This window comes from Cyprinodon tularosa, unplaced genomic scaffold (assembly GCF_016077235.1).
Source record: "Cyprinodon tularosa strain WSP-4 unplaced genomic scaffold, ASM1607723v1 ctg624, whole genome shotgun sequence".
Classification (NCBI taxonomy): domain Eukaryota; kingdom Metazoa; phylum Chordata; class Actinopteri; order Cyprinodontiformes; family Cyprinodontidae; genus Cyprinodon; species Cyprinodon tularosa.
In genome coordinates this window covers 253058-276185 of record NW_024039368.1, presented here as the reverse complement: position 1 = coordinate 276185, position 23128 = coordinate 253058, and the positions used below count along the sequence as shown (strand labels likewise).

At 37.7% G+C, this 23128-nt stretch overlaps 1 protein-coding gene across 1 annotated transcript in view; it reads right to left on the bottom strand.

The window, feature by feature from the left end:
• Positions 1 to 23128, bottom strand: part of fbn2b (fibrillin 2b) — a 90388-nt gene that overhangs the window by 51528 nt on the left and 15732 nt on the right. The window contains exons 3-6 of the mRNA XM_038307946.1: positions 16433 to 16515; positions 16222 to 16320; positions 6280 to 6375; positions 6096 to 6191 (exon numbers count right to left, since the gene is read on the bottom strand). Of these exons, the coding sequence (XP_038163874.1) occupies positions 6096 to 6191; positions 6280 to 6375; positions 16222 to 16320; positions 16433 to 16515 (374 nt within the window). The remainder of the gene's footprint in view (positions 1 to 6095; positions 6192 to 6279; positions 6376 to 16221; positions 16321 to 16432; positions 16516 to 23128) is intronic.

Below are 23128 nucleotides of genomic sequence, written 5' to 3'. Positions count from 1 at the left end.
TGCCATGTGTAAAAGCCTTAGGGTATGTGTATGCATGAGTGCTCTTGTTTATCCTACCAAGAGATGACCATCAGAACTTTTTAACCAATTGAGAGAGGTCATATTTTCACATTTTACCTGGTCTTCACTTTTTTATGCTGTCTTGGAGTTTGATAGTATGTAGGGAAATTACCCAGAAATATGCCACATTGACTTACAGGTCCCTGAAGAAAAGTTTTCCTCTTGGGTTGGGGGATAGTGGGGGGGTTGCATGTGTGGGTCTGTGTGTATTTACCCGGATGTCCTTCCCAGACTTTATACAGCTGGAGGATTTACTCTAAGCCTGAACGTCACTCTGTTACTCACCTGTAACGAAATTTTCTCATTACTCTAAACACAGTATGTCTCGAGGAAAATCTGACCGCAGCCTTTTGTTTGTGCCTCTCTGCTCATATGGCTATAAATAAAGGATTGAAAAAATGTGCCCTTGTTTGTTCATGTGGGTGAGTGAGTGAGTGTGTGTGTCTGGGATGTTTATCTCCATCCTGGCCAACCATAGCCGCCCCTCTTAGTCCTATCAGCGCCATTATCAACAAGCTTGAGATCACTCTTTGGCTGTAATTGCTCCTACAAGACTCCGCTCCTTTACTTCTCTGCAAAATGCAGTCAGTGAAACGTGACTTAATGTGTTCCCCAGCGAAAACATAAACACCCTTTTACAGAAGGAAATAACTGTGGGAGAAATCCTACGAAGATTGTAGATGTGAAGGCCTCCTGAGTGGAGTGAGTTCACACACAAAACTTTGGCATTACGACACTTAGAGATACTCCATCATATTGAAAAGCTCCACTTCCTCTCTTATTGTTTCTGAACCTCATCCATTGTGCTATAAAATCTAGTTTGACATCTAAAGTTATTTTAGTCTGTTTTTGGAAAGTTTACCCAATACTCCCCAGCAGTGGAACAATAAAGCAGACCTAACTGGATGCAGACATTGCCAGGCAGAAGGGGCCAATGGGCTCCAGTCTCCATCAACAACAGCCACTCAAGGGACCGTTTCCATATTCCAGCGAATGGAAAGAGAGGGCTTTGTTCTGCTTTCTCCACTGAGGCAAGAGAAAAACGGGAAAACTCTCTAACCGATTTGTAACTCACAACATCATCACCATGAAATACAGCAGGTCAACAATCCAGAGTCATAGAAACCACTTAAGTTCAGACAAACAAGTTTTATTTTCCAAGATAGATCTTAGAAGTTAATTTTTAAAAATGTATTATTCATCCTTCCACCACCCCCTGTCCTATGCATTGCCAAATTTAGGTAGCTTGCGTGAAAGTCTTAGGAGACAAACAAAGACAAGATCCCGTACTTCCCTTCGTACAGCAGAACTTTCCTACCTATTCTGGGTGATCAAAAAACTTTATTATTTGCTTTTTTAAAGTCTAATTGATAAAAAATATTACCCAAATGCCAACGTAACCTAGTTCTTGTTATTATGTATGTATTACATTAATATCAATAACAACGTGAAGTCTGTGGGGGTAGTTGTGGTCAAGGAAATGTGTTTTCTCACATGCTATGCTGCCAACCAAAGCAAAAAACTTCCTGTGCACATAGATTACAGGGCAGCTGACGTGGATCACACATACTGTTTCAAAGGTGTTGAGGTTTTTAGACTGGAATGTTCATTCCAACCTGTTTCTGTTCCTTATTGACCATTGTCCTGAAGACACTAACTAAGATGTTGTTTTTTCTTTGCATTCAAACAATTTTTCCAGCAGTTGTAGCTTTTTATTTATTTATTTTTGCATCTCTCAGTACAAACCATGAACGGTTTGTACTGAAACTGAAATCTCGATTACAATGTAAATGTATTTGACAATAAAGAAATTGATTGATTGGTTGATTGATTGATTGATTAATTGTATTTTACACACAACAAGACACACTTAAACAGTATGCGCTATAATCTGGAATGTCTTATACATTGATTAATTCTGGCTGTGCTTACTGAGTTTGAAGCGATTTTTGGTGGTATGCGGTGCTCTGTCAACATGTTTAAGTATGACTTTGGTGAACTACAAAGCCACAGCGCTTGCAGATTTATGACTAGTGTCATAAAACAGACTGTTGGGCCTTATAATCCAGTGTACAATATAGTGTGGAAAAAACAGTACATAAAGTTTTTAACTCACAACTATATTTGATCAGTGGATCAAGAACTTCACTGTTCTGATCAGTTAGTTCCTGAAGCTTGCCAACATGCAGAAATATTAAGTTCTGAACCATCCAATTTTAATATGAATAAAAACTAAATAAAATCTACACATTTATATACCAATTCACTTGCAACTACACACACCAAAACTATGCATTTAGCTGTGTAGCGCTTTGAATAATTTAATTCATTGAAAGTCATTCATAATTAAACTTACAGTTGTATTTAAAGTTTTGATCAAAGGAAAGTAACAAGTTTTAACAAGTTGATTAGTTAGTAAGTGCAATTTTTTTCATTTATAGGAGAAAAAGAAGTAACTATAATTGGGTACTTTTTTGAAGCAACAAATCCGGGGTACTGTAGATGAAGCCCAGATCCATCCAATCATCTGCCCCATCCACAGTGCCCTCACTGAGCAACAAGAATAGTTATTGAAACACAACTGCAATGATTAGAAACAGAGCTTAAACTGGGTGGGTGCAGCTGACCTGTTTCCATGCTGAGATACAAATACACATATTTCTAAGATACACATGGCCGTGTGGGATCCAAAAGCTTTTGATCCAAATATAAATGAAAATACATTTTCATGCGTCCTTCCCATATCTTGCATTTCATCGTACCCTGGCAGTATACAGTAGGTGCCTCTAAGCACAGATCTCTATGCATAGGCCCACTATTTAAAAAGAAAGCAGAGGTACCACGGATAAAATTTAACAAGGCTCTAAAGTGGCTGACTCAAACGAAATAATCACTGGAGGATATTTTCCATGACCTGTGTCCGCCCTCGAGTCCCTCCCACCCATTCAACAATGTAGCAATCCTGAACAGCCTTTTTCTTTTATCCTGAGTCGAAACAGAACAACTTTCAACAATTACAGCATCCTAAAGCCAGGGCATTACACTGACTGCTATGGCACTACCTAAGCCGTGGACAATATTTATCTAAAGCTGAAATGGACAAAAATACTATCAATCCGATATGAAATGTGTCTAAGGTCAAAACAGGGCCATAGGTCAAACACAAAATGTCTTAGACACAGTGATATTACAGTTATGAGGCAAAAGGACCAAAGAAGCCCATTGTGATGGGGACACGTAAGGAGCAGTTTGAGTGTGAAGCAGCAGGGATGAGGATCTGAATCATAAAGCTTGATAATCATTGGTTCTCAGCCAGGATGCAAGTTTTTTTTTTTTTTTTTTTCCTGAAGTACAAAGGTTAGAGGGTGTGTGTGTTATTCTGGATCAGGATGGCTCATTTCTTCAGGTTGAGAAGTCCTGTCTGTTTTAATTCGGCTCCCTCAGTGTTCTCTGTGTGGTATTGTATTATTGGTCACCTTCCCTAAGTCGTCCCTAATCTTCCTCTTCCTTAGCTGCCCAATGATACATTAGCACTTAGTTTTCATTGAATCCCCCAACAGTTAAAATATGCTTAGGTCTTTCATCTTTTTTTCATGTCCTTTTTTATTTGTTTACCTTTATCTGATCAACTTTTTCTTTCTTCATCTTTGTTTTCCACATGCCAGTTCCCAGTGCTCCATTAAGTCATGGTTCTGTAAGTTATTTTATTATTAAACTACATCTACTTAAACTATGCTCACCTTCTTTGTTTTTTTTCTGCATTTGTGTTCCTATTGTACATTTACAACCACGAGGCTTCAGCCTACTGTCAAAATTACAGGATGGAAATATAAAATCCTTTTCTTTAGCCCATCATCAAATCACATATATAGAAAATTTGACATTGCAACTGCAGAGACGGTGTGTTTTTTTGTTTTTTTTTGTTCAAATCATATTTCTTGCTAAGTCAGCATGAACCACTAACAGCTAGCTCACACACTTTCCACACACGCTAAGGGTTCCCATGGTTCGCCCACACCCATTCCTCCATCTCTGGTTAACTTTCTTCGCCTCCATAATGACATAGGCACGTCTTTGCACTGAATCATGCAGTAAATCTAATGATTGGTGGCCTCATTAACAAACTTTAAAACCACGATATGAAGACGGAGAGGTGCGAATGATACAGCAAGATGGTTAAATGTTTCAGTTATAACCCTGGTTTTTACATTGAAAAATTTTGACATTGGCTATTTTTGAGCCTGTTTGGTAAGAGTGTGATGATATATTGTATATTGTGATGATTTATTTTTGTGTGGTGAAATCCTGCTAGTCATCCTATTTCTATACATGGCAAATATTCACCACAGGAGACAGTCTAGACATACGGATCTACATGCTTTCTCCTTGTAGCTACTTGAAAGTGCTTCATCCTACTCCTCCAGGAGGCGGGTATTTCTTGCAAACTATTTTAGGCTTTATATATGCACAGATGGGGAATCCATTTTCATTCAAACTCTCCTCACCCAGACTCTTTCTCTCTACTTGGTTCAACTTGTCTTGAGCAAAGGTTCTTGATGAGAATTTGTACTTTATTTGTCCTGTGGGGATGTCGTGTAGCAGGGGCATATTTATTATAGAGTGTTTTAAGTTTTTTTTTTTTGACAGCATTAAAAAAATGCATTTTTTACCTAAACTAGACCCCAGAGCTTTACAGGTTATGTCATGAGAACATGTGAACATGAGAATGAGACGATTTCATGAGGCGGTAGCTAGAGTAAAGTTTATAGGGATAAAGAGAATAAAAGCTTTGAAGATCAGCGGGTTTTTGTTAGTAAAGCTAAGCAGGCTTGAGGCCTGTTTTAAACTTATAAATGGAAAACACACAACTACAGAGGAAATGGAAAGCTGGGTGAAAAATAGAAAAGCAAAGACAAAGTGTGACCCCTTAAGGATTTACAGCTCGTAATAACAGGGAAAAGCTGGAAAGTGGGAAATCAGGATTTATGACGTGCTATTCATGACGAAAATGCCTATTCTGGTACGAAATGAATACTTCAATTAGTGGGACTATATAATAAAACACTTCCTAGCACTCACATTCCAGCAACAAACAGTAAAAAAAAAAAAAAAACACAGCTAGAACACCCACTGTCTGACAGAGGAAACTCTATGAAGTCATCCAGAACTGTCTCAAAGAACTGAACTGGGCATCTCTTTTGATTGATAGGAAGCGGACGATAACAGAGTACTGATATCTTTCTTCAAAAAACAGCATGTGTGAGTTGGAACTGTGCTGTTCTTAGAAAAGGTCACTCCACCTTCAAGCAAACTGCTTGGTGTCATTGGTAACTGGAACGCTCTTGGTGCAATCAATTTTAATAGGAGCTGGAAGTTATAAAATCAAAACTAACATCCAATAAAGAAACTGTATTCATGAACCATCTTGAATGAAATATCCAATATAGTCTCCACTATCAGAAAATAAAGTTGCCAACTTAAGAAGCAACTTGACAATTGACAGATTTCTCTAATGTCCCAAAATATTATTGAACATTAACAACTATTTACAAGATGGAAAGATGCTACAGCTTGACGTAAACTTGCGACTGTGAAACTGCAACAAAAAATTAATGATATTGGATATACAGATTTTTTATAAGGTATTCTGATAGCTACATAATCATTTCTTTAATATACGGGGAAAAAAAGGCTTTCATTGAATATACCTTAGTCTGAACAAATAAAAATTAGGTAAAAATTTATTTTTTTAAGGTTTGCATTTTTAAAACGAAAAGAATGAGCATATATTTAGCATTAAAATATTACAATGAGATATAAAATTATGAAACCAGCTCAAATCCGATCAGTAACCAGTAACCAAGAGTAAATCTGTTTCATCAACATGGATACCACAGACATGAGTAAATCCAGAAAACAAACTTTCATTTCTTTCAGTTTCTTTTTTCTATTTTCCAGTGAGTATAATGGTCAGAGGAGCCCATTTTTCTAAAATAAAAGAAAAAAGTTCAAAGATAAAAAGAAGAAATTCGTACCTCTTTCACACTGAGGACCAGTGAAACCATAGACACAGGCACATCTGTTGGGGCCAATGCAGCGACCACCATTCTGACAACCATTTTCACACACAGCTAGGAGACATGAGGAATAAATTCAACATTAATTTCACATAAGTCGAGTTTCATTTTCTATCTATCTCAAACACAGAGCTGTACTCACGCTGTCCACAGTGGTTCCCAGTGTATCCCTTTGCACAAGAACAGGAGTCCTCCATGCAGCTGCCTCCATTCATACATCTGATGTTGCAGGACTGAACTACAGGAGAAAAGAAAAATACAATAGTATTCCAATCTTAAACTTTTAGCGTAAGGCTAAAATTTATTTGTTTCTTATTTACCTGGTTACTGTTTTTATTTGTTAAGATACCCCTACAGGCAAATATATTTAATATTACCCTTTTTTTTCACTGGCCAGAGTGTGAACCTTCAACAGTGCCTGTTGAGTTTCCATTGACTCACTGATGGCAGGAGCTATGCCTTTAAGAAAGCAGCTCCAGCCATCAGTGCTGTCCCACTATCAACCATTACTTAGTGAAATATTTGGACAATGGTTTTCTAAGCCAAAACGAGGTTTGTTTCTTTGGTCCACTCTATCAAAGTATCCTGAACTCAACATTATTTCTGAAATTTTGAATTGAAAAAGCTTGCATGATTGTAAGCGAAACATCTTCAAGTTTGGAAACAAAGTCCAGTGGATTGTTTTTTTTTTACTTTTTTGGAATTACTATGAGCTCCATGACTGAGAATCTTCACCCACCACTGGGGCCTTGCCACCGAGGAGCTTTTTAACCACCTCAGTGACCTCAGCACCAGAGATGGGAGAACCTGATCTGGACCCCAGGCTCTGCTTCCTCAATGGAAGACGTGTTAGTGGGATTCTCGAGGTCTTTGAAGTACTTTGCTCACAGACACACGACGTCCCGAGTCAAGGTCAGTAGCACACCACCCCTACTATAAAGAGTGTTGATACTGCAGTGCTTACCCCTCCTGAGACGACGGATTGTGGACCAGAATCACTGCGAAGCCGCAGGGAACTCTTCCTATGGGCTAGTTTTTACCTCAGCGACCAGCTGAACCACCTGCCGCTTTGACTGCCGGTACAGATCAGCTGCTTCTGGAGTCCCAAAGGTCAATAAAGCCTGATAGGACTCCTTCGTCAGCTTGCCAGCTTCCCTCACCGCTGGTGTCCACCAGGGTGTTCGAGGGTTGCCGTCCCAACATGCACTGACAACCTTCTGGCCACAGCCCTGACTAACGGACTCAAAAATAGAGGCACGGAACATGGTCCACTCAAGACTCAATGTCCCCCACCTCCCTGGGAATGTCTTAAAGCTCTCCTGGAGGTGGGAATTAAAGTTCCTTTTCACAGGGGACTCTGCCAGACGTTACCAGCCAACCCTCACAATACGTTTGGACCTACCAGGTCTGACCAGCGTCCTCCTCCACAAATGGAGCAAAATCACCACCAGGAAGTGCAAATTCTGACATTTATTTGCCATGTTAAAGCTTTCAAACCAATGAAGAGACTGGGCTCAACTCCTGCAGAGCTGAAATAAAGAGCTGACGACACCCCATCTTTCAATAGAAGCTCTTACTGCTTCGAGCCAAGAAACTAACGAGAGCTAGCATTCTTCTTTGCCCCTCTAGGGGCTATTTGTAGAGCTCCCCCTACAGCCCACTGCATGAAAAATGGGATTTTCGTCAATATGCGGCACTGTAGATTGTCGTGGAACTTCAGGTTACCGGCAGTTTACGGCAATTTGCAGGCTTCGCCGAAAACTCCCGTAAATTGTCAGAAATTGACGTGGACTTTCTTAGGCAGTGTTCCCCCCATGCCTCCCCCCCATGGAATTCTAGGGGAGGCTTTAACATGTAAATGGACATGCTGTGAGCTATACAAATGCAAATCAGGGTTGCAGGGGGGTTTTACTCCAAGTGACATTTTTCTAAAAGGTAAGAAAATCTCTGATACAAAGAGATCAGGCTCAGTATAGCCTCTTACATTTTAGCTTGAATTGATTTATTTAATTAAAGTATAGAGACCAAAACAGATCTTTAGCTGACAGAGCAATACATTTAGAGCAGTAATTATTTAAAAATATACAAAAATATACAAAAATCTAAAAATATATATATATATATATTTGGGCAGAAACTGAACATATGCTGGATGATGGTGGGATTTTTTTAATATGTCATATTAAATTAAGCGCTCACAGGGTTCATACAGGAATGAGTGACTCTAATTTAATGCTATTTTAATGCTATTTGAAATTATTTTAATGCCATCAAAAAGAACCATGTACACAAGTTATTAGTGTACATGAAATATGAAGGAGCTGCAAGCAGAGTTCCATGACTCCTGTATGTATGTAAACACACACACACACACATATATACGTATATATATATCCTCTAGCTTTTTCTCCGCCTGGAGCGATATAATATATCTGACGAAATTGTTTTTATAAGCATTTTTTATTAAAGAATTATAAATACTTCGATAAACATATTTAAATAATTTTAGTGCCAATTAAGGCCTTGATTTAAAAAAAAAAATGAATGATTTTTTAATTATTTTTATTGATCCGCAGAAACCCTGGTTCATCTCGCGCATGCTCTTTACGATCTCCAAGAAACTCAGAGCGGAGGGGTCTGGATCCACAGTGGAGGATGTATGCTTTGCTTTGTGCAGGCGGTCTGGAGCGGAGTATGTGGGATTTCGGGGTAAAACTCCTCTTGGACGCGACGGCGACTCTGCATCGAACAAGACGAACTCAAAGAAAAGATGCTAGCGGTAAATATATGTTCGATTACTGCCTGCAAGGCTAAAAGCAGCCTAGCCTAAGCTACGGTTAATAGCAGCCTAGCCTAAAGCTACGGCTAATAGTAGCCTTGCAAGAACAAGCTTTATTAAAGTGTATTTTTTGTGATTCACAGGAAGCAGTACGCCGTCTTCACAACTCGGAGACTAATTGCAGGCGCTATGAACCGGAGCAAGGGTAAGATTTAAAGAAAATGCTTTCATTCTGCGGTAAAATGAAATGGATACGGATAGATACCGATCATAGCTGTACATTTTGTTTTCACAGACCTCCTATTTGCTTGGAGCCATATCAGCAAGTCCAGATTTGCACGATGTTGATAAAGACGACATTGTGTGTAAGTGACTTGTTTTAATGTTTTCTCCTTCCTTGTTACTGTGACTTGCGTCTGATTTTTTATTCATACCATTCTCATTTAATTGTTTTCCAGCTGCCTGTAAGACGTATTTTCAGACGGTACGCAGGAACTTCAGATATAAGCAGCCAGCCAAAACGTTGCTTGCGGAGGCTGCCTAGCAATCTGCTCGGAGTCGGGCCAGAAGAAAGAGGGTAAGACTTTATTTGGTGACTATTTTTCAGGTGCATTGATAGATGTGTTGTGTCCATACGCAGTGCGCTGATTCATTGTTTTTTTTTTCAGCTGCTGAAAGCGAGGCAGAGTGTGCTAGCAGATGAGGAAGTGGAACTCTGGAAGTCCGCCACCGTCTGCCTCATGTCCGACGAAGAAGATGGCGTCGTTGGCGGTGTCTCTGGGTGGATTGTACGGTCGCCGCCATTTCGTAGGCCGGATCTCACTGAACTCTGTGTTAAGCTGCAGTCCCGGTTAGAAGCGATGCCGAAGTACAGGGCCACGCACAGTAGGCGTCTGCACATCGGACCTGCCTCGGAGGGAATGCTGCCAGTTACCTCCAACCCCGAAGAAGCAAACGGACCGTTCACGGAGTTGTAATTTTTAGATACGCATGTGTTTGGATATGCGTTGTATATAGTTGTGTGTGTTTTAATAAAGCTCTTTCTTTGCATAAACAGCTTCCTGGCAAATGTTCATTTCCTGTATAAATTCATTCATGTCCTTGATGGTAGCCTAATAATTGTGTAGTAGTGTAGGATAACATAAATACACAGCATATGAATGAATAAATATATATATATGTAAATTTATATATATGCCAACCAATCACGAGCGACTTTACTTGTTTAAAAAGAAGTGGTTCCGTCCAATACTCAGTAAGAAAATTAAAGCCTGGCGTGGCCACGTTTGGTTTTGCTGCCAATCACGAGCGATTTTACTTGTTTGAGAATAGTGGTTTCAGCCAATACTGATTAGGTTATTCAAGCCAGACCTGGCCAGCCGCGCGGGTTTGCTGCATTCATATGCTAATTAGGGCCATTAGTACAGCTGATCGCTCTCCACATACGTCAGAGTCCGTTTCCGACAATTTGTGGCACGACAAACGCGGACAAGCACGGGTTACAAATTGTCGGAAACTGACGAAAATCAGGGAGATCTGCGGGAGTTTACGGGGACGAAAATCTCACTTTTCATGCAGTGGCCTGGTGGGAACAAGTTCAGTAGATATCAGCGGCTTATAGCCCAGTGCAGCTTATATAGAGGTAAAATTCCAGTTTTTTTCAAAAACCTTACTGGGCGCGACTTATACTGAGGTGCGCTCTACAGTCCGGAAAATATGGCACCTTCCATGCTTTTCTCTGTGAATCTTTGCCATAGTTTTAATCATTATTTCACCTCCTTCTATCTGCTTCCCATTCTCAAACCATCTCTGTTTGTAGCTTTTCCCTCTTCAACATTTCTGGCATGCTGTGAGGAAATGATCAACCCTAGTTTGTAGTGGAGTTTGCCCAATAAACATTTTCAGAGTTTACACACTTGGCAGCAGGAGGTATTTTGGTCACTTAAATCCTCTGTTTACCTTTGATGGAATTCCCATCTGTGAGTAAAAGAATGAGTAAATTCTCAGAAAGACTTACATTTTGGATGTTTTACTGGAAGCTCAGATTCTTTTTTCTTATTTTTCTGCATGAGTCAAATCATAACTACTCTTGGACATATTGGAGCAACTGTAAGGCAGAATAATAGTCACAGCTTTAATTTGTCCTATGTACTTGATTCAGAGCATTTAGATGAAGTTCCAGGAAACATTCTCGTGTGAAAAACTTGGCAGCCTTCATGTACAGACTTGGCTGTGGCTTATGTCTGGCACTGTATGATGATAAATTAATGCAACTACTTTGGGCCTCAAGAGAAGCATGACTTTATAGGTCAGTGTGCTCATGTCTTTCTCACTCTATTTCTTGTCCACTTTAATGCCAGAGTGAGCATGCTTTGTCTTTGAGTTTCATCCTCAATTTTATATAAAACATGTGGTCACTCATGTGCAATAGCACTTCATTCTTTTCACTTTTAACCAAAAATGTAGACTGGGAAGTGAAACATAAAAAATAATTGCATTGAAGGATTGCCTTTTTTCTTGTTGTTAAAGAAACCAAGAAAGTGTTCAGCAAGACTTCCCTAAAGCAGTTATATAAAAAAAAAAAATACAAAAAAAAAAAAACTCCCATCCTCGAATAACAAAAAAAAACATACCTCTAAATGGGTCAGTGATGTATGGGGAAATACTTTGTCTAGGGGAAGTGGGATGCTTCTGTCCAAACTAAACTCTCTGAACCCAGAAACAGGCGGATAAGAAGAGGAAGGACAAAGGAACTGCCTGGAAAGCTGCATGGGTCCAATGACACTACTGGACCTCAGTAACCATACATCAAACTTCAATGTATTGCACTGGAAGTTTACACAAGGAACCACCAAAAATTGCATGTGATTAAAATCAGAAGATTCTGAAAAGGATTATGTATCTTTAAGTTCATTAATGGCCTAAACTAGTTAAAAAATACACCAATGCTTAATTTAATTCCAACAAAAAAACAAGCTATAAGGCCTCAAAGGTTTGAATAAAAAACAAAACAACAATATAAAATCTTAATCCTGACGACCAAAAAACAATACGACAAAAAAAAAAAAAAAAGAAAGTAGCCAGGAAACCATTTTAGAGTTTCCTATAAGTCTTTCAGGGGAGACAGATAACATTTGAAAGAAGCTATTTTCTTACGATCATAGTCTCAATAGCATAGTCTAAATTCAAAATACAATGTTACCACCAAGACACCATCCATACCAAGTAGGGTGGTAAAAGCCTGTGTTCTGTTTGGTACACTTTTCCAACAGAGGAACTAAGGCTACTCTGGGAGGTGAGTGGAGCTAAACACAAGACAACCCTGAAAGAAAACTGTTATCTCTTCCTTAACACATGCTCCAGACACAAGCTTTGATATTTTAATTTGACTTCTATCAGCAGAGTGCCTGTTACATATGGAAGTCAAGGTAAAGTACAGAAAAAGAAATATATTGTCTGGGAAGGTAATTTACATACGTTTTATATGATATTTAAAGTTTTTCATCTTTCTTCTGAAGTTGAAAAGTTCAGTCTAGGCTAATAGAAGTAAAGTTATCCAATAGATGTTTTACCTCTCATCCAAGAGGCTTCTTCAGTTCTACTGATGATGGGGAACACTGCCATTAATATACTGTAGGTGTAACAAAGCATAAGGGGAAAAATAAAAGGTGGCTCTGATCCCTCCTACTTTTTAAGCTTGACCATGACCCGGTGACTGAGAATCTTCACAGATATCTTTCTTCTGGGGTTTTTATTCCTGAATATTGTTATAACTCTATTAATTACTTTACTTAAGTATTTAAAACAACAGGGTTTTCAGCTATAGTTTACATTGTAGTGTGCTTCATTGCATCATTTTAAATAGCAAAACATTTTTTTTATGATCAGTTACTCAGTTTAGTTGTTTCTCCTTATGTTTACCACATAATTTTACTCTTACTTGAGTGATTTATTAACTTAACTCTCAAGTATAAATATGTTAAGGTAGAGGTACCCTTAGCACAATTTCTGGGTACTCTACCCACTGTTTATGTTAAATAATGGCCCAGTCAAAGTCCAGGACTAAATGTTACTGAGAATCTGAGTGATTATTTTAACTTTAGCAAAGAGGGTCTGGAAACAGACAAAGGAGTCTGAATATAAATACACACCACACTTTGCAGAACAAGAATGCTTCTTTTCCACCATCATGCACTAGTTTTAATTTGTCTGTTATAAAATCCAAATGACCATGTGTGAAAGTTCAGTTTGTAACTATAATTTTGAAGGTTCTGTGTATCGCAAACTTCCTTGTAAGAAAACTTATGTTAGCATTATGTTGACACAATGCACCTCTGTGTTCTGGTGGTGTTGTCGGTGAGCTAATGACATCTGGCTCTTTTTTACGACAGGCTGAGAAACACGGGAAGCTTGTGAGGGAGAATGTGAATGTGATGGAAAACTGAGGAGTTTTTAATGAATTTGCATAATCCCCACGGATAGGAGACAAGTCCAACTCAGTTAAAACATGAACATTGGTCTATGTCTTGAATTCAAAAATCTGAAACATGTGGTCAAAGCCAGTCTTTCCATTCAATAAAAAAACATGAGCCCTCTTGTTTCTATGACATTAATTCTGAACCGCACACTTATCATCAGTTTTCCTAGTAAATGGGAGTAATGTATTCACTTAAGCTGTTTGCTGACCGCATACCTAAAGGACTGAGCATTACTTTGTGGTCAAGGAGACAGGCCATGTTAAAGTGGGATGGTTTCTAATTAAAACACTCCGTCTCTGCTTTTCCCAGGACTAAGAGTTGCTCCCAGTCAATCACCAGTGGAAGCCTGTCCCTCTGCAGACATCTGTTTCTCTGCATTAGGACAAGAAGATCTCTGGTCAGAATTTGGTAATTATGGTTATGGGAATACCATGCTATGAAGACAACCTGATATGAACCTTAGCACAGCTGCTCCATCCTGAAAGTGTTAATTAGAGAAGTGACTTACATTGTGAACTTGTGTTGTCTGAAAAGTGGCACGGATCTCCATAAAACATGACTCATGTACTTGTAAAACAGTCTTGGCCTTTTTAAATGACTGCAGAAAATCAGTTTTTATGTTGTTCACTGAAAAAAGGTGCAGAATGCAAGGGCAAGGAATATAAACATTATAGCTTTGTTGATGAAAAAACATTCACCAAAATGTTGCCAAAGCAAAAGTAAGAAAGAAATGTGCTAATTTATTCTAACCTCTGCATTCTACAGACATAAAGATGTCCTCAAAACCTGCAAACCAGTGTGCCAGAATTAGGCCATGTAATTAAAGCTGGGGAAATTGGTGTGTTGCAAAATAAATCTATATAAACCTGCAATTTGTTTTCAGCTGCACTTTATTATCATGTTGAATAGTGAACTCTCTCCAAACGGGAGTTAGAGCCATTTCTAGAGGACACCAGTTACAATATAAGTACCTACTTTAGTCATGATTTAAAGGCTCTGAGATCTGTTCTATGAGGAGCTTTAACAAATATTTTGTTAGAAAAAAATTAAAGATTAAGAACTTGAATAAAAAGAGCTTCATTTTCTGTTGGAAAAGCAACTAAAACAGAAGTTACTCTATAGGAGGGGAAGCTGTATGTTAAAAATGTTTGGTGCAATTAAACAAAGTTGAGCTTTTCTTACCAAACTGATATGAGTGCTTCATTAGCACCACTTCTGTCTGTTCCCATCACTTCGCACACAAACAACTACAGCATGGCATGTCTGCTTAAGCTTCTACCAATTCTACCTCTGACAACCTGTTATTAGTCTACCATCAGCTACTTTGGTATCAATCTTTTATTAGAAGGTCAAAAGCACAGCATGGTGCTTTGATGATACCAACATTTTTTTAAGTTCTGCTTATTAAAACAGTTTTATTTTATTATCAGCAGTATATTAATACATAAATTATTCTAATGTCTTTTCATAAAGCTGGGAAAATAATCCAGTTGTGCAGTTTTTTTTAAAGTGCTTTCAGAGCCAAAAGATTCCCTCATTGTGTGTCAGTATAAATGTATAAATGTGTGTCTATCTGTGCATAGAAATTAGAGAGTGAAACTATGTGCCTTTGCAGGCTAAGTGGAATGTGAGCATGAGTAACGGCTCTGGCTAGGCCCACATGTGACTGATGAGCAGACAGTGGACGACTAAAGCTGTGAAGCTTAACACGTTGCACTCTGTACTTTCTGCATGCTCCCAAACACAAGCTCCCTACACAATGTCCAGTTCATGACTGTTTATACTGAAATAAAGTGGTAATCTCATAAAACTTAAGCTGATTTCTCACACCCTGTAAGAAACACTTACAGCAGCACTACAAACACACTTCTTTAGTGGTCTGTAACTAAGCCCAGACAGAGCTAAAGCAGCTGGATTGTCAGTCCAGTCCGAACAAACCCACTGACCTCCATGCTGTCAGGCAGCCATAGCTTCAATCATTAACATCTCATATGTATGTTAACAGGAAGTCTCCCCGCAAATCTATGTTTTATTACAGAAGCAAATATTTTCAAGTTTAAAAAATGAACATTTTTGTTCTGTGAGGGGAAAATCCCACATTTAATCAGTAAGTATTCTAACAAAATCCTGACAGGCACAGCTACTGATACCCCTAAAAATCCCTTTTAATTGTTTTTAGGGTTTTACTGTAACCTTTTCTGAGTTTCTCAACGTTGTAATAAACAAACTTTTTTTTCTCTGGACTATGAATACAACAATGATGTATAGCCATGAAAGCTAATCATCAGCTGCTCTACTAGGAATGAGAAATAGAAAAGTGCAGCCTTCTCATTTACGGTAGACGAAGGCTGTTCTTAATCGCATAAAAAACATTTGCATAAGGCACTAAGGGAAGTAGATAAATGGTCTTTGGCTGAAGTAATGAAGTCAACCCAGGAATCATTTTCTGTCCTTTCATCTCAAAGCATTGAGGAACAGAAAAACTCTACTATTGTGTGTGCGTGTTGTCTGTTTATTAAGTCCTACAATTGGTATTAAAGAATTTAAAAATGTGTTTGTTTTTATTGAACAATTTAATTTATCTGAATAAAACTCATAAAATAGTCAGTTTTCGAACATATTAGCGGTTAAACAGCAGTGTTAGTAGCTTTATATAAATAACCACTACATTAATTGCTGTGTAATGTAGATTCTGTGCGACATGCTTTTTTTCTGATATGTTTCCCATCAATTGTTGAATTTTTTAGCTGCTTAAGTTCAGCAACCATGCATGATAATGTTTAAAGTTTATATTTCTTTAACTGTGCATGTTTTTGGAACTACTCACTTCCTCCACCTCCACAGCTGGGAGAGAGCTGGCCGTTGGAACAGGTGCACATGTTGGGTCTGGAACAGAACCCGTCACCACAGGAATTCCTGCAGATTGCTGATGAGAAAAAAAAACAAAAAAACAAAAGTGGATTGAAATAGTTATTTCTTTTTGGCAGCCACAAATACAATTAAAGCTACTAAATTGAACGTCAATAGAAGAAACTTACGAACAATACACTGGTTCCCTCCAGACAGCGTCTTCCAGCCTGGGCAGCAGTACGAATGGAAGCGAGAGCCACATACATTGGGTCTGTCAGGAACAAAAAGGTGACAAGAAACATTCTGTAAGAAAAGCCTTAAGAATACTTAGTCATGAGTTACCTTTTATTACAAACAATTTAAACATTCAATTAAAATGAGGTATAGAAGGTCAAAGAGATGAGACTACATAAAGAACATTGTTTTGTTTTCTTTTAATGACCAACTGTTAAACTGAGAAGAGTATTTCCAGTGTTTACTTACAATCTTCCCACAAACCCAACCAAAACATTTAAGATTATTACTGGTTGAGCAAAAGTAACTAACTTTGAATCAGTCCGACACATGTAGGAGTCATCTAGGCATACGGAGCCCTTGACTGCCTTGGCAGGTTAGCCACAAATTTTCCCTGAGAGGAAATGGCTAAACCACATCTAGGGATGACTGACTCTGCTAACACACACTTACAAACATGGTTTGAGTTCTGCAGTGGCTTCACAACATTATGTTTTAGTCATTTATTTCTAATTTCAGATCTATTTATATCTCATAATGTTTTCGAGACAGAATAATAATATAAACATTTGTTTATCACAAACTTCTAACGAGGAATGTCTGATTTTGTGGCCAGTTCAACAAAAAAATCTAAGCTCAACACTCAGAAAAGGAATCCAGCTATGTGGTTGCAATAAAAGACTTTTAATACAATATAAAAATGAGGAATTGTTGTAATTTCACTTGGTGGTTCATCTTTTGCTTTTGGTGATGATGTGAGCAAGCAGCTACAAGGTAAATGAGGACACTTGTGGTAAAGCAGTTTAGTAAACTGATAATATATCTTTAATGTGTAAAATTTCTGCCTGATTATTACAATTTACCATATCCTCAATGGTTTTTTATTTGTTTTCTTTTGTCACAAATATATCCAACAGGCCAAATACATAATTAAAATGTGCAATCTGCTGTTGACTTGAAGCGGCACTTGAAATATAACATCCTACCTAAAACCAACCAAGCACGCCTTTTGATTGTGATATTGCATCCATTGAAAGTGTGATGCAATATATTCTGTAGCTCTATAAAAGACCATGTGATCGATAACTAACATACTTAAAAATTATATGCAATATATTTTTATGCAAATTTAAAACAAAATTTATAATTTTTATAATTTTTACAAAATATAAAAAAAAATTTCAAAAACATAAGTTTCCCAATGAGAGCTACTTCCTTCTAATTTTTCATTTTCTTACATATATACTTAACTATTTAACTGAAGGCTTAATAAATAACATAAAATGTCCTCTCGATGCCAAAATGCTTTTATTTGGCCATATGTGGAAACTGGAAACTTAATTGGACTCACATGAATGCCTCCTAGAAAAGAAAGAAAAACTATATTCAACAGAAACTTTGAAACAGAAATGGATGCTGGAGTTTGATCATTTGTATTCACAGGTGTAGAGCTAACATCTAACCAAATTAGCAGTTATTCAAAGAGATAAAGTTTGTTCATAGTTTGAGACAAGCAATTTTCCGAGCTCCTGTTTGTCATAGAGAGATACTAACTGAGAAAAGAGTTAATATGATATATGCCAAAAGGAGAACATATAGGTCTACAGGCATGCCCAAAATGGGCCCTCGAGGGCCACTGTCCTGTGGGTTTTAGAGGTCTCCCTGCTTCAGCACAGCCTATTTCCATGGATAGCTGATTACCATGCTTTTGTGAACAGCAATCATCAGAATCAGCTATGCTGAAGCCCAGAAACATTAAAAACCTGTAGGACAGCGGCCCTCGACCGGCTTTGTACATGCCTGGTCCAAATCACTTTAATTAGTGACTTTTCCGATCTCTCTAGACATTTTTTTTATAAAGAAAACAACAACTAACAAATTCATATTCAAATCCTCAACACTTAATTGATCTAGCCAACAGTTGGAAAATCAGATATTTTGCTTCCATAATGGCTGGTGTGAGATTGCTCTGTTATGGCAGGCCATTTTGACTTTTTTTTAAATCAATCTCCTCCCTGTTGTTCCATTTGCAGATGTCTAAAAGTGCATAATTCCTGGTCAAAATCGCATTCCCAGTCAGAACCATAATAACAGATTTTTGCCAACAGTAAAGGAATTTTCGAACGTCAAAAAAAAATTGTACCAGTAAGAATAAAGTTTTATATACCTAGAAATGTTAACACATTTTAAGTGGCCGTTTGGACATTTATCAGCTTGACTGAATATGTATTTATGATATCTGAAATAAATCTCTTCCTAGAATATGGAGATCTGAAATTTACTTTTAGACATCCAGAATGTCTATTCTAGATGTGGAGAATGTAATTTTGTGTGAAATGGTTATTTTGACAAGGAAAAAATTTTTAATATCATTTTACTAATTTCAAAGCGGCCTGCCATAGTCTGTTATAGATTCGTTCACCTGGTGAAAGTTAAGTATAAACATGTTCAAAAAAAGTAGGACCTGTGCATCATCTAATGAAGTTCCTCCTCATTCTGATTCTGTCTTCAATTACACAGTGAATACTAAGTGGCTGTCGGACTTGCGGCTGTTTTCTATTTTGCTGTTATCACACATCAGTTTTCTCTCACTCATATCAAGTGCAGATAAATACCTGTAAAATAAGTTTTTAATGCTGCTAATACGAGGAAAAATAAGGCAGTGGATGTGTGTGATACTGTTCATTACAATAACTTTCTGAATATTAAAGGGCATCTATACATGTTCTGAGAACCCTCACCCTATATGTAAATATTGAATTCTCTGTGAATTAGTGCTGCTTATTCTTTTAATTGGATCCTCTAATTGACATGCTATGTTTGTGTTTCTGATACCTAATGTGTCTAACAGACCAAGTGATTGATTTCCTTTTTGTGGCTCATATAAAACTATGACAGAACTATGCCAATTATATCTGGATGTAAAACAACGTGATTGGCTTTAAACGATGCAGAGACAGATGACACACTGTGTTTATTGAGGAAAACCTGCTTACCTGTTTATCTCTGGGGTGAATGTTACTATGGCAACAGAAACAGAGGTTTAGTAAACTCTCTTTGTTATAGGGAAAACTCAGATGTCTTACGATAAAGTAAGAAACTGCACTTTTTACGCCTGAGTCTTATATGACCTCCCTTTTGAATAGGTGAACAGAATCCAAGATGTCCTTCCTGCTTGTTGATCACTTTAATATTTAATATTTTTTTAAATCGGATTTAAAAAAAAGACATAGCAATTTTTTCAATGTCTTTGAGAAACAAGAATTATTTAATTTGAAGTCGTTGCTAAAAACTGACCAGAAAAATTTCCATTTTCAGATTTTCTTTTGCTGGTCCTCATTTGTGATTACATGTCAGTAATGAAAAACTTTTTACCCCATTTATTTACTGAATCAGAACTAACAAATCCATGTCTTAAAAGGGATCCAATGGCATGTAATCAGATTTTATATGGACTGTGGTTGTTTATAGGTGAATGGACCAAGTGAGAAAAGCCATACTTTTGATAAGAACTGCTGTGTCCTACAGATTGATTCTTTCGGCTTTAGTCCAAGGTGGCAGAGACCCCTGGATAGGTGTCCAAGCATCTATAGAAAAACTGAGCGTAAGTCCAGTTTGCTCTGATTTAAACCTGTTTTGTGGTAAAGTTATTACAGAATCACACTCCGAAAACCTATAATCTCCAGTTTCACATCAGTCGGTTTAATATATACAATTCAAAGGCCTTGATATCTTGTATAACTCAAAATGTTGATGAATGACATTTAAGAATGTGGCTTAACCTAGTCATAAAAAGCCATGCACATTTTGTGCTAACGAAGCAGCATAGCAAAAATATTTTCATCTTTCCACCAGAAGTAAAGTTTTAATGTTAAATCAGGTACTCAGGAGACAGTAACTACCCTTTTAGGCCAGCAACGACAAGGTGTTCATGTGATTTCTGGATCTGAAACACTCAATTTCAATCTGCAAAACAGAAACTGGGAAAAAAAAAAAAAAAAACAGAGATTGTAACCACTTAGAGGACAAGAAAAAAAGAACCAATTTAAATGTAAAAACAAGAAACGTGTGGCAACATACCCTGGAGGTAATAGCTGTTACTTTTAGCATGTCAGATGAGTTGAAAATCTGTCATCAACTCATAATTTCAAGGTTTTTTTTAACCCTTAACCCTAAAAGTGTGGAGAAGGGCAGAAATGCCACATTTTTTTACTGACTTGTGGCCAAATCTTTTAACACATTTACTGACTTGGAAAAAGTCACTAAGGCATGTTCCTATGTGTAGTTGATTGATGCATTTGCTGACAGATCTTTATAAACAGTTCTTTGTGTATTTAAATATCTATATTGGTGACGCAAACAATATGAGTTTTATGTCGCTGTGTATTTTTTATTTTATTATTGCAAATCTGACTGTTGAACCTTAAAGGAATAGTACACCCAAAACATGATTAGCCTTCATTTTCTACTCACCCCCATGCTGAACAACACTCTGGAGTGCTTTTTTGATATCTCAAATGCATCTGGAGATCTGGGAGGCTTCTTGCTGTCTGCTGACATTCAAATAATGGAGGTCTACGGTGCCCGAGACAGAAAGGTCCATAAAAGTCCACAAAAAACGTGTCAATATTCCTCCATACTGCTTGTCCAATGTATTCCAAGTGTCCTGAGTGGGTAGTGTCCATAATTTACTCGAAACGAAGTCATTTAGAATGTTTTTAGAGCATAAACAGTAGTGTATAGGATTTCCTGAAAGCGCGCACCTGCGCGTTCATGACGCTACGGAAGCCGGCAGACCAAACCAGATGAAAGTGCGCATTCAGCGTCTGCTCTGCCAATAATGCAAGCGTAGAAGAAGAAATGTGCTGTTTACCTGTGCAAAGAAAGAAACAACGAAAGAAAAATGTCTGAGGACTTCAGTGTTGAGGAAGAGCATGAGTTCTTTGCCGAGCTGAATGCGCACTTTCGTCTGGGTTGGTCTGCCGCGGTTTCCGTAGCGTTGTGAACGCGCTTTCAGGAAATCCTATACACTACTGTTTATGTTCTAAAAACATTCTAAATGACTTTGTTTCGAGTAAATTCTGGATGCTACCCACTCAGGACACTTGGAATACATTGGACGAGCAGTATGGAGGAATATTGAAACGTTTTTTGTGGACTTTTATGGACCTTTCTGCCTCAGGCGCTGGGCACCTCCATTATTTGAATGTCAGCAGACAGCAAGAAGCCTCCCAGATCTCCAGATGCATTTGAGATATCAAAAAAGTACTCCAGAGTGTTGTTCAGCATGGGGGTAAGTAGAAAATGAAGGCTAATCATGTTTTGGGTGTACTATTCCTTTAAGTAATGTAAGGAAATGTAAACAACAATGAGGCAATCTGACCCACATACTTGTCTGAAAATCTTTGGGAGGTCTAACAAAAATAATTTCTTCTTTTTATGCTGCCCATCCATGGCTGGCTCATATTACAGACTAGTAAATCAGATCATATTTGTCATTCTACACTTATTGAAAATTCATGGCTTGAGTTTGATCCAAATAAGGCATGAATTTTGACTTACAGGCTTCAGTATCTGCTTAGGTTTTTATTAGTTACACTCTCCCACTGTTTAAGGAGCCTTTACTGAAATTCTAGAGAAAATTACCAGCCTTCTAACTGATTGAGCATAAGGAAAGTGTTGCTACCCAACCCCTTGTTGTTGCTGCACACTGCTAGTAAGCTGTCTAAAGTGGAACACATTTTCCAATCACTTAAAATAAAGTCAAATTTTTTTTTTTATACAATCCAATTAAGAAAAACTGTCATATTTTAAAATTTAAAGGACCAGCACTAACCACAATTACTTTGTTAAGGTAAGTTAAAAACTAAAGTTAAGTAACATATCTATAGGGCAGACATGGGCAATGTGGAGTCAACAAGTCATCTCCATGTCATGTATTTAATCTACCCAGCCAATTAACCAGGTGAGTCCAATCTGCACAGGTTAATTCACGGTGAAGAATGCGCTCACCTGCTTCAGTGGCTGGGTAGAACAAATATATGACATGGAGATGACTTGTTGACTCCACATTGCCCATGTCTGCTATAGGGCAGACATGGGCAATGTGAAGTCCCCATCCTGTTCCCCTCTTTGAAAACTACTGTTCTATATAATCAAAAAATAATGTTATAACTACTCTATTTTTCTTATGTCTATGTGGAAAATAAAATAAACAACCCATAACTCTGATGTAATGGTATAATTTTTAACAGTAATTGACAATATATTAGATATTTTTGCAGCATTGGAAATAGCTAGTGCTTCTCTTTTTCAACAAAAATAAATAGCATTTTTATCTAAGGGTTTAATATAAAAAGAATCCCATACTGAGCTATTAACTCCTATTAAATTTAACCACAAGAAAACTAAAAAAACTTGGAAAAAGGAGGATTTTTTTTGTGTGTCTCCTATATTATGTTTGAATAGATATATTGTATATTCAGGCATTCCTCCAGGTCTTCAGGAGAATAGTGACATTATTCTGGAAGAGGCTCCAGTGACTAATGCAATTTTCTGGTTTGGGCCTCACTGTCTGCCAGTGCTTTGCAGATCAGTGCCAAAAAAGGCAGTCACAAAAAAAAAAGAAATTTGCACTAAAAGAAGATATT